The sequence below is a fragment of the Oncorhynchus nerka genome, linkage group LG20 (genome assembly GCF_034236695.1).
Source record: "Oncorhynchus nerka isolate Pitt River linkage group LG20, Oner_Uvic_2.0, whole genome shotgun sequence".
Classification (NCBI taxonomy): domain Eukaryota; kingdom Metazoa; phylum Chordata; class Actinopteri; order Salmoniformes; family Salmonidae; genus Oncorhynchus; species Oncorhynchus nerka.
The window spans coordinates 64,349,207-64,368,256 of record NC_088415.1 but is presented as its reverse complement, the minus strand read 5'-3'; the positions used below and the strand labels follow the sequence as shown (position 1 = coordinate 64,368,256).

General features: G+C 43.6%; 1 protein-coding gene across 1 annotated transcript in view; it reads left to right on the top strand.

Annotated features, from left to right (window-relative positions):
* LOC115102958 (arf-GAP with GTPase, ANK repeat and PH domain-containing protein 3-like) overlaps positions 1 to 17,741 on the top strand; it is a 139,337-nt gene extending 121,596 nt beyond the window's left edge. Inside the window, 2 exon segments of the mRNA XM_065005681.1 lie at positions 13,115 to 13,370; positions 13,678 to 17,741. Coding sequence (XP_064861753.1) covers positions 13,115 to 13,370; positions 13,678 to 13,920 — 499 coding nt within the window. The 3' untranslated portion in view covers positions 13,921 to 17,741.
* The last annotated feature ends 1,309 nt before the right edge of the window (positions 17,742 to 19,050 follow it).

The window sequence follows — 19,050 nt, the reverse complement described above, 5'->3', positions numbered from 1 at the left end:
AAAGCTATACTTGTTGTTAATCCAGCCAATGTGTCAGATTTAAAAAAGGCTTTACGGCAAAAGCAAACCATGCTATTATCTGAGGACAGCACCCCATCAAACAAACACAGACCATCATAATGGTGGTCTGCCAGGTGCGACACGAAACTCAGAAATAACGATATAATTCATGCCTTACCTTTGACGAGCTTCTTCTGTTGGCACTTCAATATGTCCCATAAACATCACAAATGGTGCTTTTGTTCTATTAATTCCGTCGTTATATATCCATTTATTTGGCGCATTTGATCCAGAAAAACACTGGTTCCAACTTGCGCAACATGACTACAAAATATCAAATAAGTTACCTGTCATCTTTGTCCAAACATTTCAAACAACTTTCCTAAGACAACTTTAGGTCTTTTTAACGTGAATAATCGATAAAATTTAAGACTGCGTTCAATAGCGGATAAAAACAAAGTGGAGCGAGCTTTCAGGTCACGCGCCTCTAACAAACAGTACACTTCACTCGACCCTCGTTTTGAACTGCCCTACTTCTTCATTACATAAAGGAAAAACACCAACCAATTTCTAAAGACTGTTGACATCCAGGGGAAGCGATAGGAACTGCATGCAAGTGCCTTAGAAATCTAGATCCCCATTGAAAAGAGAGTGACCTCAAAAAAACAATTTCCTGGATGGTTTGTCCTCTGAGTTTTGCCTGTCAAATAAGTTCCCTTATACTCACAGACATCATTCAAACAGTTTTAGAAACATAGTTTCTGGGCCTGAGTAGCAGGCAGTTTACTTTGGGCGTGCTTTTCATCCGGATGTGAAAATACCGCCCCCTAGCCTAGAGAGGTTAAAAAGGCACACGTAGCCGACATATCAATGCATACACACAAACTATCTAGGTCAAATGGGGGAGAGGCGTTGTGCCGCGAGGTGTTGCTTTATCTGTTTTTTTTAAACCAGGTCTGCTGTTTATTTGAGCAATATGAGAAGGAAGGAAGTTTCATGCAATAAGGGCTCTATATAATACTGTATGTTTTCTTGAATTTGTTCTGGATTTGGGAACTATGAAAAGACCCCTGGTGGCATGTCTGATGGGATAAGTGTATGTGTGTGTCAGAGCTGTGTGTAAGTTGACTATGCAAACATTTCGGGATTTTCAACACATTATTGTTTCTTATAAAAAGACGAAGTGATGCAGTCAGTCTCTCCTCAAGTCTTAGACAAGAGAGACTGGTATGCATAGTATTTATATCAGCCCTCTTATCACAATCTCTTTCGGGCCAGCTGCAGCTTAACTAGGTCTTTCCTTGCAGCACTGGACCACAAGGCTGGACAATATTCAAGATTAGACAAAACTAGAGCCTGCAGAACTTGCATTTTGGAGTGTGGGGTCAAAAAAGCAGAGCATCTCTTTATTACGACAAGACCTCTCCCCATCTTTACAACCATTGAATCTATATGTTTTGACCATGACAGTTTACAATCTAAGGTAACGCCAAGTAATTTAGTCTCCTCAACTTGTTCGACAGCCACAACATTCATTACCAGATTCAGCTGAGGTCTAGGACTTAGAGAGAGCAAATTAAGTGAGTGTGTGTGTTGGAGTGTCAGTGTGCGAGTGTACAGTCCTGTGAGTGTGCATAGAGACAGTGCAAAAGAAAAAAAGAAAATACAAGGGTTAACTCAAATTGTCCAATTAACCCTTTAGTTAGCTATTTAACAGTCTTATGGTTTGGGGATAGAAGCTATTCAGGAGCCCGTTGGTGTCAGACTTGATGCACCAGTACCGCTTTCTGTGCAGATGCACAGAGAACAGTCTATGGCTTGGGTGGCTGGAGTCTTTAACTATTTTACGGGCCTTCCTTTCACACCGCCTGATATAGAGTTCCTGGATGGCAGGGAGCTCAGCCCAAGAGATGTACTGGGCTATCCGCACCACCCTCTGCAGTGCCATGCGACCGAGGGTGGTGCTGTTGCCATACCAAGCAGTAATATAGACTCGTCGTGTGTGTTTGTGTGTGTGTGTGTGTGCGTGCGTGCGTGCGTGTGTGCACGCGTGCGTGTGTTATCTGTGTCCATAGAAAGATGTCGTATCCTCTTCGATCCATTCTACCCAACTCAGGGCAGCTTTGAGTTGAGTGATGGCCCACGATTACTTATTGAATGGTTTGTGGGCTCCAGTATTCCGCCACCCTGGACATGATGAAAGATTATTGATACTGATTCCTCTGTCTCACCTCTGTCACTGTTCCTATATCGCCCTGGGTAGGAATGTTTTTCATTGTCACGAAAATCACATCTCATTCTGTGTGAGCACATGCATCTTTGTTTAGTCTGTCAAACAAATAACGATAATAATCCCATTATTATCATAGAGGAAAGAGGTCGTTGCCATTATCTCATCGGTAATCATCGATCGATGATTATTGAAATCAGGATATATATTTTGCTTTACGAAAGAGGAATATTTTTTTTAAATCAGAAATCTGATGAAGAAAGGAGATACCATTATCTTGGCCCTGCCTCTATATCACCTCAAAGCATCTATTGTATACATTTAGGAGACAAAAAGGGGAATTAATATATTATCTTGCTTCTGATCCCCACCATTACTTTGTTGTCTCATCCATACAGATGAAACGTTAAGATGAAATATACAGATCTCTATTGTCTCCACACTAGCTCCTCCCCTGGGCTCGAAGTGGTTCTGATGTTAATTGTGTCACTGTGGTGACATGGAGCAGCTTTGTGATGGCACCCAGGCAGCTGGTGTAGCCTTCCCACCCCACCTCCTCCTAAACATTAGTGACACCTAATCTAAACGACTCAGTAACTACCTGAAGATGAGCCTCACATCTGATTGAATGTCTCCTGCGACACTAGTTCTGCCGGCTCGCATTTTGAAATGTTAACTTAAAAGGTGTTCATCCGCAAGATTAGCTTAGCTTTTTAGGAATTCTTATGTGAAAGAGGTCTGCACCAATTTGCTTTGTAGTCAGATTTATGTAGATATCGGTACTCATCGTGTAGGCTAATGTTGTGGTGGGATTTTGTAGTGGTTTGTATCTTTAAAGAACCAAAATGCATTTTGTATTTTTGATCAGACTTCTCCAGTGCCGTCAATAGCTTTCAGAGAGAGTTTCACATGTATCACCAAACATTTTAATGAAGTCTGAATAAGAAAGATGTTGATATTGGTGTGCCATAAAAGGCGTGTGTATACATCAATGGATCATGATGACATATATTTCTCCTGGGCCATAAATCTCATAGAGAAATGAAATCTTTCTCCAGTCAGCATATTGGAAGGGAGCTGTTCCCTTAATTAGTGTCTGCAAGTCGGCGTGTTTTCCACGCCACCTCTAATTGTATGGCACACACACGTGAGAGGAAACACTATACACTCACACTCCTAAGAGAAAACATTATGTGTGCACACGCATACACGCTCGTGAGAGAAAGCAGCACACACACACTTGTGAGGGAAAACACTACTGACTATATTGCCGGGGAAGGAAGACACACACACATACACAAACCTCTCCTTCCTCCCCCATGTCTCATTTGGGGGTGGAAGATGTCTGGGAGCGTAGACGGATGTGGAAGGCTATCCCTCACCGGTGCTGCCCACCTCACTGTCACCCCTCTGTCGGTTGTTGTGCCGCGCGGCGCCCTTGGCCACGGCCAGGTAATAGCTCTGCTGTGACGACCAGAGGAGTGGAGAGAGAGCGAGTTAAAGAGCCCGCCTCCTCCACTTTGTTTCAGAAATAATTTGCCGCTCCTGCATGCCGCCTGCAGGGTCTGCACGGTAATAAAAATGAATCACACCACTAACCTCTCCCAACCTGCTCCCTCTTTTTTAACTCCGTCCTTCCTGGACGGATACACGGCTGGGTGAATGGAATTGATACTGCATCCCTCCACTGTCATCCCTCATATTCTTCCCTCATTCTCATCCCTAATTCTCAGCTGTTATAAGAATCACCAACCCAGTGTGGATGGCAGAAAGGGCTGTAGTTTAGCCTGTTCAAGGATCCAAACTATAATGAGCCAGCTATAACCTCTCTCCTGTAGAACAGCCCCAGTCCCTAAACCAAAAAGCGCTGAGCCTTTCCGGATACTCACAGGTTAGGGGTGCGAGGAGCGCCAACCGGCAACTATCCAACTCTCCAAAGAGGCTTTAGAATAGCTGGCCTTGCCAGGAGCCCTGGTGGAGGTGGGGTAATTCATTTAGACTAATTAATGAGCGGAGCTGGGGTCTCCCGTCCAGTTCACCACCGTGCCGTGGCAGTCTCTCCAAATGAAACCCACAGGTCACTGATTAGCCCAGCCTGCCCTGGAGATGATTTGTCACTAATTACCCAATATGCCACGGGTTTCAGCACCAGCCAGGTATATAGGGGAAATTAACAAGCAAATCCAATTTTATTTGTTACGTACACAGTTTACTGCAAGGCCAACTGAAGCAAATTACTGTCAGTGTTTTATTTTCTATTTTAAATTATAGAGTATAATTAAAGCAACATATACCATATGCCATTGGAATCTGGAGCAGTGGAAATGTGTTCTCTGGAGTGATGAAACATGCTTCACCATCTGGCAGTCCAACGGACGAATCTGGGTTTGGCAGATGCCAGAAGAACACTACCTGCCCAAATGCATAGTACCAACTGTAAAGTTTGGTGGATAAAACATATTTTTTTATGGTTCAGGTTAGGCTCCTTACTTCCAGTGAACTTAGTTCCAGTTAACGCTACAGCATAAAATTACATTCTAGATGATTATGCGCTTCCAACTTTGTGGCAACAGTTTGGTGAAGGCCCTTTCCTCTTTCAACATGACAATGCCCCCGTGTTCAAAGCGAGGTCCATACAAAAATGATTTGTCGAGAACGGTGTAGAAGAACTTGACTGGCCTGCACCGAGCCCTGACCTCAACCTCATCGAACACCTTTGGGATGAATTGGAATGCTGACAGTGAGCCAGGCCTAATTGCCAAACACATCATTGTCCGACCTCATTAATGCTCTTGTGGCTGAATGGAAGCAAGTCCCCGCAGTCAGCAAGTCCAACATCTAGTGGAAAGCCTTCCCAGAAGAGTGGAGGCTGTTCTAGCAGCATAAGAGGGGACCAACTCCATATTTATGCCTATGATTTTGGAATGAGATGTTCAACGATCAGGTGTCCACATACAGTTGAAGTCGGAAGTTTACATGCACTTATGTTGGAGTCATTAAAACTCGTTTTTCAACCACTCCACACTTTTCTTGTTAACAAACTACAGTTTTGGCAAGTCGGTTAGTACATCTACTTTCTGCATGACACAAGTTACTTTTCCAACAATTGTTTACAGACAGATTATTTCACTTATAATTCACTTTATCACAATTCCAGTGAGTCAGAAGTTTACATACACTAAGTTGACTGTGCCTTTAAACAGCTTGGAAAATTGCAGAAAATTATGTCATGGTTTTAGAAGCTTCTGATAGGCTAATTGACCTCATTTGACCTAATTTAAGTTGGAGGTGTACCTGTGGATGGATTTCAAGGCCTACCATCAAACTCTTTTCTTGACATCATGAGAAAATCAAAAGAAATCAGCCAAGATCAGAAAATAAATGGTAGACCTCCACAAGTCTGGTTCATCCTTGGGAGCAATTTCCAAATGCCTGAAGGTACGACATTCATCTGTACAAACAATAGTACGCAAGTATAAACACCATGTGACCACGCAGCCGTCACACCGCTCAGGAAGGAGACGCGTTCTGTCTCCTAGAGATGAATGTACTTTGGTGCGAAAAGTGCTAATCAATCCCAGAACAACAGCGAAAGACATTGTGAAGATACTGGAGGAAACAGGTACAAAAGTATCTATATCCACAGTACAACGAGTCCTATATCGACATAACCTGAAAGGCCGCTCAGCAAGGAAGAAGCCACTGCTCCAAAACCGCCATAAAAAAGCCAGACTATGGTTTGCAACTGCACATGGGGACAAAGATAGTACTTTTTGGAGAAATGTCCTCTGGTCTGATGAAACAAAAGTAGAACTGTTTGGCAATAGTGACCATCGTTATGTTGCAGGAAAAAGGGGGAGGCTTGCAAGCCGAAGAACACCATCCCAACCGTGAAGCACAGGGGTGGCAGCATCATGTTGTGGTGGTGCTTTGCTGCGGGAGGGACTGGTGCACTTCACAAAATAGATGGCATCATGAAAAAGGAAAATTACGTGGATATATTGAAGCAACATCTCAAGACATCAGTCAGAAAGTTAAAGCTTGGTCGCAAATGGGTCTTCCAAATGGACAATGACCCCAAGCATATTTCCAAAGTTGTGGCAAAATGGCTTAAGTCAGGGTATTAGAGTGGCCATCACAAAGCTCTGACCTCAATCTCATAGAATATTTGTGGGCAGAACTGAAAAAGCGTGTGCGGACAAGGAGGCCTACACACCTGACTTAGTTATACCAGCTCTGTCAGGAGGAATGGGCCAAAATTCACCCAACTTATTGTGGGAAGTTTGTGGAAGGCTACCCGAAACGTTTGAGCCAAGTTAAACAGTTTAAAGGCAATGCTACCAAATACTAATTGAGTGTAAGTAAACTTCTGACCCACTGGGAATGTGATGAAAGAAATAAAAGCTGAAATAAATCATTCTCTCTACTATTATTCTGACATGTCACATTCTTAAAATAAAGTGGTGATCCTAACTGACCTAAAACAGGGAATTTTTACTTGGATTAAATGTCAGGAAACATTGGGTATAAATGTATTTGGCTAAGGTGTATGTAAACTTCTGACTTCAACTGTACGTTTGGTCATGTAGTGCAACTACATTTGATGACTCATTTCATTTAAAATCCATCTGATTAAAGGAAGGCTCATTTGTGTCAAGCTGGGTGAAATGAATTAATTCTGCAAGTGGTGTTTGTCGTAAGTGACTGGGTGCATGTGTGGTGTACATGTCATTGTCCCAGCGTTGTGTTGGAGAGGACAGGGGCAGTAGGGGGTTAACAGCGAGAGCATTTAAGGGTGTTAGTCTTCTCTGGCACAAAAACACAGCCGCTCCATCATGGGGACGGTGACAACCTCATTAATGTCACAATATATTCAACTCGTCCTGCCTTGTCTGCTGCTAGCCCAAGGCTCACAGATGCTCCTCTACTGGCCTCTCAATAGAACAACTGGCCAGACCGTTCAACCAGACTGCTCAACCAAACAAAACAACAGTCTCATTCTAGAGCCATACTATAGAACCACTATCTCTGGCCCAACATTCTACAGTATGTACATGAGTAAAGGAGGGTTTATCCTAGAAAGCTATATTCTAGATCATGTGTGTTATGTAGTTGTTATTCTTGGTTAAGGATAACGTCTAAACTGTACCCCTGTTGTTGACTGTAGTGAGTCTCATTTACTGGGTTGCTCTCTCATTTTTCGCCCCTAGCAACCTTTGAAGCTCTGGGGCCCTGCTTTCTCGCTCTGTTGTGTGTTTTTTCTCTCCCTTTTGTTTTTCTCTCTTTCTGTCCCCTTCTCCCAGCTCTCTCTCTCTCTCCCTCTCTCTCTCTCAATATGTGAAAGTGAAATGGCCGGCTGTTGCATGGGAATCTGTCCTATACAAGCCGCCCCCCTCCCACTGCGAGGGGTGTTTAGATTGCCTAGGCCCCCCCTCCACCACTCCTTCACTCTCAGTGAATCTATTTGATGTGTCCGCAGTGAATGTTGAGAGGCAGGGAGGGAGGGAGGTAGGGGGCTGGGGCTTACTCTGATTGTTTAGGAGGAACAGACTGTGTTTGAAGGATGGGGTGGTGTGTGTGTGTGCATGTGTGTGCGTTTGGTGGTGGTAATGGTGGGATGGACATCCTGATTCCTCCCTTAATGTGTGGACCAATCAATGGCACCTTTATTAAAGGAGGCCTGGAGTGGTCATTCTCTGGTCTTTGTCTATTCACTACTATTTTACTCAATGCTACCATGGTCCCGCCCCCTCTGTCTCAGCCTCTCTTTCCCTCAATAAATCCCTATTTGTCTTTGTCTTTGGAGCTTGACTAATTATCCTTGTTTGTTCCTCTTTATGTGGATGCAGTCATGTGTTGTTGACTTCGTGGACTGGGTTGAGGAGAATCATTCCGCCATTTGCCACTTAATTAAGCGGAGGTCAGAATCCTGTGCTCAGCTCAGGAACTAAACGTGCAGAACTCGTATAGAATTATAAAAGGGCTTCAGCACTTATTTTCACACAAGTTATTCTGCAACTGATGCCGCTCTTATATAAATTTGGAATTAGGATTGAAAAGTAGAGAATCTAACAGCCTATTTGACCGTTTTGTGTCCTCTGTGCCTTTCGACTTTAGTCCTGATACTGTAATCTCTGCTTTGTTTTTTAGCAAACTTTTGGAACAAATGTCAGCTACAAGGTGGTAAAGAAAGTATAGTCATTGCGCACAGACATAACACTGAATTACTGAGGAAGTTCATGCTGCTCCAAGCAGTAAAGCTTTATCGTTTAAAGAGACATTATTGAGATCTTTGCTCTCAGTCTCTCTTCTGCAAGTCCCCTCTGTCCCCTAAGCAACAGAGGATTTTTTTAGCAAGTATGTGTGCAAGGGTGGCGAAAGCAGTGTGTGTGCGTGAGTGCTTGTGTTTCACGGTGTGCGCGTGTGTCGAGGGTAACCATCGGCTTGGTTTCCTGAACATCATCCCCTGCTTACGAAGTTCACTCTCTATCTCCTCTCCTTCTCCCCCTCTTTCCCCCTCCCGCTTTGACATGCTAAATCTTGCCGATTTCTATTTTTCTTCCTCCTGCGGAGAGGAAGTGTCCTTTTCAAGGATCTCGGCTTTCCCCCTGACTGCCTAAACCCTGCCTATGTTTGGATTGTTGTTCTATTTCAAACAAAAGACAGAGGCGGGATTACCATTTCACTTCCTCTCACAGACTACCTTTCAAGTGGTGTAGCAGCTGAGGAATCTGGGTCACCACCGCTGGCCGCTTCCCTTTTTTAATTTTTTTTAAACGGAACTCTATAGTACCAGCGTGGTTACATTTGGACCCCTACTACTGGGATTGAGGTCTTTTTGTGGCTTCGAGGCCTGTATTCACAAATAGGATATATAATCAGTTTGCCTTTTAGATCGTTTTGAATAAGATTTAACAGGGAGGACCTGATCCCAGATCAGCCCTCCTACTTTGAGACTGCTTTGTGAGTATGGGCCTTGGGCTCCTTTCTTGGACCTTGACATCTTCTTAATGGTTCTCAGCCTTTTTGTTTCACATCCCGGCGCTAACTTTCTGCCTCATTTAGCTCATGTCAATTCACTGGGCTCTCCTCCCTAGATCTGGGATCCCATTCATTCAGTGGGTTAGCTCTCGGAGGCAAACCTTGGCTAACTGCCCGATTTGACTTCATCACAAATTCCAGATTCTACCAAAACAAAATATTAGGCAGTACATCTGACTATTACCAAATCTATCACATATAGTTTAACGTTCGACACGTACTTGATTCTCGGGTTTCAGAGAAGGGCTGGGGAATGTTTTTAAAAGGACTTGGTTCCTGTGTTTGAAAGTGAAAACCAGGGGGGGTGGGGCTGTCAGCCTCCTAACCAGAGCAATCCGCTGGTTCTGGTCTGCCATTGATCCGCTACCGGCCTTGTTCTCACATAACGACAGACTGGAGTTTGATGGAGGGCTTACACCATAAAACTGCTGGCTGCTCCAATCGCTGCTCCAATCGCCATCCTTAAGAAAATAGTTATTCACCCACGAGAGATCCTTTTCCCCACTGTTTTAATGCTTTTCAGGAAGTCGTAAGGCGAGTTTAGAGGTATGCCTGTACCATTGAGCTAATTTGAAGAATCGCAAAAGTAACACTTTACTTAACCTTGAGGTATAATGCTTTATAACGGGTTATAAGCATGTATGCAGGCTTTGTGGTATTACTGAACTCCAAACTAAACATTAAAACAATTTCCCTTCTCCCAGTGTAATTGGACATCCTTTAATGTATAAAGGACAATGCAAGAGTTCAGGGTGACTGCTTTATCTGCCAGGCTGAGCTTTATGAACTATTAATGGTGGTTAGCAGTTAATCAAATTCCGTGCGGGCACTGACAAAGGCATCTGTGATGTGGGCCAGGTCTGTCAGTGGAGAGGAGAGGTAGGCTAATTAACCCCTTTAGTTAAGGCTGGTGCTGCTGAAAGCTAGTGGGCCTGGCAGGTGACATACTGTACTATACATTGCATTCGGAAAGTATTCAGACCCCTTGACTTTTCCCACATTTTGTTACGTTACAGCCTTATTCTCAAATGGATTAAATAAATAAAAAACTCCTCACCAATCTACACACAATACCCCATGATGACAAAGCAAAAACACATTTTTAGAAAATGTTGCAAATGTATGAAAAATAAAGAGAAATACCTTATTTACATAAGCTTTCAGACCCCTTTGCTATGAGACTTGAAATTGAGCTCAGGTGCATCCTGTTTCCATTGATCATCCTTGAGGTGTTTCAACAACTTGATTAAAATAAAATAACATTTGATTTGTCACATGCGCCAAATACAACAGGTGTGGACCTTACAGTGAAATGCTTTTACTTACAAGCCCTTAACCAACTATGCAGTTTTAAGAAAATACAACAACAAAAATATATATAAAAATGTTTGTCAACATGTGGAACATTCTATTGGTTGGACATGATTTGGAAAAGCACACACATGTCTATATAAGGTCCCACAGTTGACAGAGCATGTCAGAGCAAAAACCTAAGGTCCCAAAGAACACAGTGGCCTCCATCATTCTTAAATGGAAGAAGTTTGGAACCACCAAGACTCTTCCTAGAGCTGGCCGTCTGGCCAAACTGAGCAATCGAGAGAGAAGGGCCTTGGTCAGGGAGGTGACCAAGAACCCGTTGGTCACTGACAGAACTCCAGAGCTCCTCTATGGAGATGGGAGAACATTCCAGAAGGACAACCATCTCTGCAGCACTCCACCAATCAGGCCTTTATGGTAGAGTGGCCAGACGGAAGCCATTCCTCAGTAAAAGACACATGACAGCCCGCTTGGAGTTGCCAAAAGGCACCTAAAGGACTCTCAGACCATGAGAAACCAGATCCTCTGGTCTGATGAAACCAATATTGAACTCTTTGGCCTGAATGCCAAGCGTCACGTCCGGAGGAAACCTGGCACCATCGCTAGGGTGAAGCATGGTGGTGGCAGCATCATGCTGTGGGGATGTTTTTCAGCGGCAGGGACTGGGAGACTAGTCAGGATCGAGAGAAAGATGAACGGCTCAAAGTAAAGAGAGATCCTTGATGAAAACCGGCTCCAGGAGTGGACAAGTCTCTGAATGTCCTTGAGTGGCCCAGCCAGAGCCCGGACTTGAACCCAATCGAACTGGAGAGACCTGAAAATAATTGTGCAGGGATGCTTCCTATCCAACCTGATAGAACTTGAGAGGATCTGCAGAGAAGAATGGGAGAAACTCCCCAAATACAGGTGTGCCAAGCATGTAGCTTCATACCCAAGAAGACTTGAGGCTGTAATCGCTGCCAAAGGTGCTTCAACAAAGTACTGAGTAAAGGGTCTCAATACTTTTGTAAATGTGATATTTAAGTTGTACATTTTTTTTAAATTTGCAAAAAAAAATAAACAAAACTGTTTTTGCTTTTTCATTATGGGTTATTGTGTGTTGATTCATAATAATAATAATAATAAAAACAATTGAATCCATTTTAGAATAAGGCTGTAACGTAACAAAATGTGGAAAAATTCAAGGGGTCTGAATACTGCCCGAATGCACTGTATACTGTAAACTCTGGTCCAATGCTAGCATACCCCTTAAAATAAAGCAACATATTGGGCATGGATTTCTGATGGTGTGCTAGTGTAGACATTTGGACATAGCCACGAGTCAGTCTGAGCATTGTCTTCAGACCGATGGCATCATTCTAACATGACACATTGCCATGAGCTATTTGTAATTATTTGTAATTTTGTCTGCTTTCTAGGCTTACTTACTGATAGTTTGAAATGTAAAGTGACGTTAGTGTCCATACAGACCCGTTGGCAGTCAGTGTCCTGGGGGATCCTTGTCACTCCAACCAGCGACAGAGTCGTTTTACCATATCAGTGTGAGCCCCTTTTCTCTGTCACTCACCCAGACGCCCAAACAACAGCCCCTTTCTACTTCCCTTATCACTCCGCTTGACGGGGTCGCAGGGTCAGAGCCACACTGAGCATGCCCAGCCATTCACTGTATTGATTTTCTTTTTTTAAATCCAATGCTATTTGGATGGTATTGCAGTTTGTGTGTGGGTGGGAGAAAAGAAAACTGGGGAGTCGAGATTCAAGATGTAGAGCGATGTAGAGATAGAAGTTTGACTAGCAGAGAGTGGAGGGAGATGGATCCCTCCTCCTCTGCTCCTCTCCATTCTCTGGCTCTATAACTGAAGGAGACCCAGCCCCAGCTCCGGTCCGCCCCTCTGTCTGCCATTCAGGCCCATCGATCGGCTTCCTATCCCGGGCACCCCAGGGGAGGCCGGGGCCCAAGCGCAGGAAGTCTCCTTTGTGGGGGATCCTCCAGTTATCCCTTTCCGACTGATGGCTGACAGCACTGATAAAAACATGTCCCCCTTTCCTCCTGTCCTGTATTGTCCACAGCAGACATGCTGTTCACAATGTGTAACCTTTAGATAGCTGGCTAGACTGTAACTCTCCTGCTGCAGACGATTATCAGTGGAGGTGGGATACAGTTTCAGCATCTGGCCCCTGCACTGAGCTCTTTCATCGTCAGTGTCCTGACACTCAGAGGCTACACTAGGCTCCCTATTAGAGAAAATACATGATTGAGACAATGGCGTGACTGTTAGGATTGTTCTTAAGGATCGATCTTAAGTGGCCGCGTGTGGTCTAGGCCCTATGAGTACTGTGGAATACAGTTACTCCAAAAGCTGCCAGAATTTCCTTGGATCCCTACCCTCCCGCCGATCAAATATTTAATAGAAAATCCCATTTCACAATTATATCATTGTTTCTTGTTTTTAGGTCCTCTGTAACCTCACTTGACCCTCTTTTAACCCTCTATGTCATATCTCTTCTCTCTTTCCTCACCACCAGGGAGGAGAGGGAGCGGTGGATCCGGGCTAAGTATGAGCAGAAGCTGTTCCTGGTGGGTCTCCCGCAGTCGGATGTGCCCCTGGGGCAGCAGCTGCTCCGGGCCGTGGTGGAGGACGACCTGAGGCTGGTGGTGCTGCTGCTGGCCCACGGCACCAAGGAGGAGGTCAACGAGACGTACGGAGACGGGGACGGACGCACCGCCCTGCATCTGTCCTGTGCCATGGCCAACGTGGTCATCACCCAGCTTCTCATCTGGGTGAGTACGTTGGGGTTTGAGAGGGGATGTTTTTCAACCTTGATTAAAGGTTGATCATCTTCCTGGTTGAATATAGATTGAATGATGAATGAGATAATATGGTTAAAAAGTTAGATAAATAGGGAAAATGTTATGGTCAGGGTCAGGAGTGTTTCCTAAGCATGTTGACACGACCAGGAAAAACTCCTGGCTGTGGAGGAAAATTGAGTTTTTTGAGTGAATCTGCTCAACTAGCTAGACCACGATGTCACCTCTCTCTGTCCAGTCCACTTCTTCTCCTCCTCACACCTCTCATCTGTTCCCTCAGTACGGTGTGGACGTGAAAAGTCGGGACGCGCGCGGCCAGACGCCGCTGTCCTGCGCCCGGCGGGCAGGAAGCCAGGAGTGTTCTGACATCCTGCTCCAGCACGGCTGCCCCAATGACCCGGTCAGCAGCAGCAGCCTCACCACCCCCAACATGAGCCGCAGAAACCCCAATGTTAACCCCAACCCTAACGTCAACAACAACAATGCCCTCAGTGAGCTCAACCGCAGTGTCAGTATAATGTAGGACCAGGAGTGGATCATCCCACACCAGACTGGAGTAGACTTGACTCACCGATCACCAAGGCTCGTGAACATAAACACACTGTGTCCCCATAGACGACCCAGTAACCGTACTACTCTCCCGGTCCCCATTCTCCTCCTATTCCGCTTCATACTGTGTAACCTAAACTGAGCGACTGGCAGTGGAGGCTTTTTTGGGCCGCAACGGAGAGGATAGAGATATGCCGAGAGAGGCATATCAAGATGCAGAGAGAGGCAGGCTTTACCTGGTGGACATTGTATATTGTATTTGTTTGGTTGTTGTTTTCCTCATATCATTGGCACAGCGGTACTGTCTGTCAGTAACGATCATGATCAGTTTAAAACTTTTTTATTGTTATTAAGCATCAACCAAATGAATGGCTCACCCCTCCCCTCTCTACTAAAACAGTTCATTTCTATGCTTGAACATTTCCTTTCGTGTCGTCCTCCTCTGTTGGAGCCAAACTGTGTTCATATTGTGTCGTTTGATGAAATGACAAATTCCCTCCGATAATGCTTCCATGCCTATATAGAGAAAGATAAACGCCATGGTAACATTTTTCTTTTAGATACTCCAAAGGAACTTCCATGTTGGACGCACAGCGTTTGCTGAGTGGTATCATCCATAGTCATGCAGGAGAGAAACTATTCCTATAGATGGTGTAATAGGGTTTACTACAAGCCCTCCATAGCCCACCAATTTCAAAATTCAGAAGGTTCGAAATTAACCAGTTAGTATTGGTACTATGAAGCCATCAAACTCTTGACATGCCATTCGTGTCAAAAATAAAATAAATTTAAAAAGCAACGCATGTCTAGGTAGGTGGAAGGTCAAAAATGATTGAAATACTTTACTTACGGGCTAAAGGTTTAAATCATAATTTGACATTTCAGAGATGATTGCACAATGGGAGAATTTTGGGAGATAGTTAAGTGAGTCATTTGTTCTTCCACTCTGATCATGTCCCGCTTGCAAATCATCCATGATTATAAGGAAATTGAGGGTCTGTTTTATGAGCATCGTGTCGATTGGTTTTTGTAAAAAAAAAAAAAAAAAATGCCTCTTCAATCAGAAATCATTCAGAGGAATGATTGAAGGAAGGAAATTGTGTCATTAAGAGATCTTTGTTGGAGTAATTTTTGGATGGATTTGAAGAGTGTTGATAACTATTTGACACAGATCACATAACCTGGCCCCTGCAGGCATAATGGAATGTCTGTTCGCCTCTTGTAGCCGAAGGCCCTGTATATTGGTACTCATAATTATATGTCTTTTGTTGCTGTGAACAACTATGTGGTGCGCGTGTGGGTCTGTGCGTGTGCTTCTGTTTGAGTGAAAGAGAGTGAGGAAGTGACTGTGTAGGACACCATTGGGAGAAAAGGCTAGCATTTATAGTTGTTTGACTAAAAGGGTTTTGGAGCAAAAAAGGTGTTTTCAAGTACAGACCACTGTAACAAGCAGGGGTTGGAACCGAAAACAGGAGAATAACATTTTTGTGAAACAGAAGTGAGGAAATTATCTATACTGTTCCAGAACAGACCTGTTATTTTAAAAGCATGGGAACCGGTTAATAACGTTTACGCAACCAAGAGCCTATGCAAAGCCCTCACTCTGTCACTCAGAAACGTATTCCAGTGTCTGCCTGCAAGCTGGAAATCTTTGCCTGTACGTGTTTAGGCTTACCTACCCCTCCCCCTCCGAAGCATAGACTACTGTACTGACATTACAAGTGTGATTCAGAAGATGGGGAGAGATTTTTCATTGGCTAGAGAAGAATGGATTCACTTTTTTTCAATGCTAGATAAGGATACTATAGTTATCACGTTTCACATTGGATTTATTAACTGCGAAAAGGAAGACGTGTTTTTAATTCTGGTGCCGCTCTGCACAAACAAGCTTGTTAACTAGCTCTGGTCCAGCATTAAGCCACCTCGGAACTCTCAGAGTGGACCGGACTCACCGACCACCAAGGCCCAGCGCTTGCATAGAAACCGCTCCTCTGTAGGTAGGGTATAATTCGGTGGGTTGAATTCGGAGAATGCATGTCATCACAAGCCACGCCTCCTCCTCCACCCTCTCGCTCTCCCCACCCGGGGGAAAACGATTGGAAAGTAATTTTGGTTGGTTCCAACCCCTGGTAAACAGTAGCTCGTCCTCCAATAAGATTTATCCTGAAGTGGTGTGGATTAACGTTGACTACTAGAGTCGTTTTGAAGCTTTCCCTCTCAATTCCTCTACAACTAATGTGACTTTAACGAACCATCCAACCGCTCACCCTTACTCAAGGTACCAAAACAGGTACATTCAAGTGTCAAACCATGGAGATAGAGACTAAAAGGGTCAAGATGGGATGGAAAGAAAAGCCAAGATAACTTGACAGTTTTTATGGTAATTCTTCATGATAATATCATATGTGTATATATAAGTACTTAGACGAGACAAAACCAGATGGAGGAGGGACTTTCACAACAGGAACATTCAAGTGGTATTGGCATAAAGTATATAGAGACATTTCATTTTCCTCGCTCTTCTGCCGCGTAAGGTTTGAAATTAAAACCCAGTTTTCTGGTCTTTAAATTTACTATGGCAGTGTTTATGTTTACAGGGCAAAGGCTCTTCATATTTACCCCGTTACATTATCTACATGGTTTTGTTATTTCCCAGCAGGCTAAACTGGTTGGAATTACGTCAGTACAACCTGGTTACAACCATATTATAAACTGGTTGTAATGAGGACATTTAAACCAGCTTTGCCCTCCCGCTGTGTTCCCTCAGTATTTGTAGTTTATTCAAACCTACAAGATATAAAGTTGTGGTCAATCAGGAATAGTGTCAAATACAGTATACACTTTCATCCCTGTTGTCCTGAATTGGCCTTCAGATTCAACCAAATGACATTTAGACTGATGGTCAACAGAGCTTGTAGACAGCCTTACGTTATAACTACATTGACGAGTTGGCCTTTTCCTTTGGTGTACAGTAGGTGTACAGTACGTGTACAAACCACCATGGCACCAACGTATTTCAATGAATTCTCAAGTACATTTCAACGTATGTCTGATATACGGTAGTAGATTATTTCCTATAGAGGAGTTTGAGGTATATACTTACCTGATGCCATAGGACCATATTCACCCTTGTAATATTTCCCTTCCCCACTACTCTTAACGTTGCCTGACTATAACTATAACCATTATTCTAAGCAAAATGTTTTTCCCCCCAAAGACGGGCTGTTCTGATATGGCACCCTATTCTCTAAATAGTGCACCACTTTTAACCAGAGTTCAATGCGATACCTGGTCAAAAGTAGTCCACTATAAAGGGAGTAGGCTACTATTTTGGACATACCCAGGACGTAGATATGGGTCCAAGATTCTCTATGACCAGACAAGCTCCCAGTCAAACAATTGAAAATATTTTGTTTTGTTTTACAGTCAGTCTTCCTTGACTTGTAAACCCTATTTTGATATCTTTTCAACTTTTTTTCTTCATTGTTCTTAAGCATATTTTTAGGTACTTTGGTTAGGTCTCAATGTAGCTACATTATCTGACCATTTGAGGTACTTTGTGTATAATGATGTACATTTGACATATTTATAATGCAGTATGTAAATATTGTTTGTTTTTTTGTTTAATTTTCCTATTGTGTTTTTTTTTCTCTCTTTACGTTTCTGAACGTGAAACAAAGCATGAAGCTAAAGAGTTAGCTGTTGTGTGCTTGGATGCTTGGCTGACCTTTGACCTATTCATCAAACACTCCAATAAAACAATGTAGCCTTTCCTGGATTTGGGAAATAACAAAATGTTTGAAATGTGTCTCTCTCTCTTTGCATCTTCTTTGGCTGACTTGCTGTAAGGGATGTACGTGTGTGTGTGTACTCTATGTGCTAGCATCATCTGAAGCAGAAGCTTACGTTGCGACCGCTCTTAAAACCATGGGGCCACTCCCAAGGCAACGTTTCGAACTCTGTCTTACACAAACCCTCCATTTTCTTAATGGCACTTCCTACCTAATCGTATGTGTGACATACTGTACATGGATGAGTATGTGATGTGCCAATATAGGATTTCCTGTTTCAATATCTAGGATTAATGCATTTAAAAGTATTATTCTATATACAGTAGGTCATGGATGTAGGATCAATAGCCAGCTTCACTCAGTCAGATCCATTGAAGTTAGACAATAAAGACAATCCACTCCTAGTACTGTGTTTCAAATGAGCAGCAGTTTTGGGACACTGAGGATAGCCTGTTGGTGTATGTTGTGTAGTCCGTTAGTATTAATGTTTAGTGTATTCCATTTGGTATTAATGTATATTGTCTGAATACCATAGTTATTATTGTGTTTCGGGAGTACCAGAGCTTGACAGAGGACAGAGCTCTGATGCGTCCTTCCTCTGCCAGCCCTTCAGCTAAGTGGTGTTGCCCCCTCTACCCTTCCACTTCCTGCTCATGGGGCCCCCCAATAGTCCAAATAGTCTCTCAGTAAGGAGGATTAAGATAAAGAGCCAGGCTTAGTGTCGGGCAGCATGACAGGCATTATGACGCGGAGGGGGAAAGTGAAAGGTCTCAGTGTCGAGACGAGTCAAAGCACACCACTAATCCACTCCTCATTTTCAGCTTATCTGCTCTCGCTAATACAGGGGGGGACTCTGTGCTTCACCTCTCGGTTTTCTCTTCTGTTGTCTTTTATTCCCTGTTTGTCTTCTCTTTCCTTCTTCCTTCCGCTTTGCAGACTGTTGGTGGTGATACAGCCACATGTTTGTGTTTAAGTGCTTACACACACACACACTTAGTTGAGAGAGTAGCCTATACAATGTCAGCACCAGTGGTGTAGTGGTACCTGGAGAAGTGTGTATAAGCTCATTTTGACAAAAAGTTCCCAAACGGTCCACCCGGTGACGGAGAGGTGCCGTGTTTGAAAAATTCAGTGAGGAACAGTGCCATAAACTCTAAATGACCTAAAATGATGAATCTCATTTTGGTATTTCACAGTCAGGCCAACCCAAGCTGTCCTTTGCAAGTAGGCTAATAGTAGACCTACTATTGAAACAGACAAATGAGGCTGTCAACTAAGTCAGAAATTCACAGGTTTCAGATTTGTCCAATGTT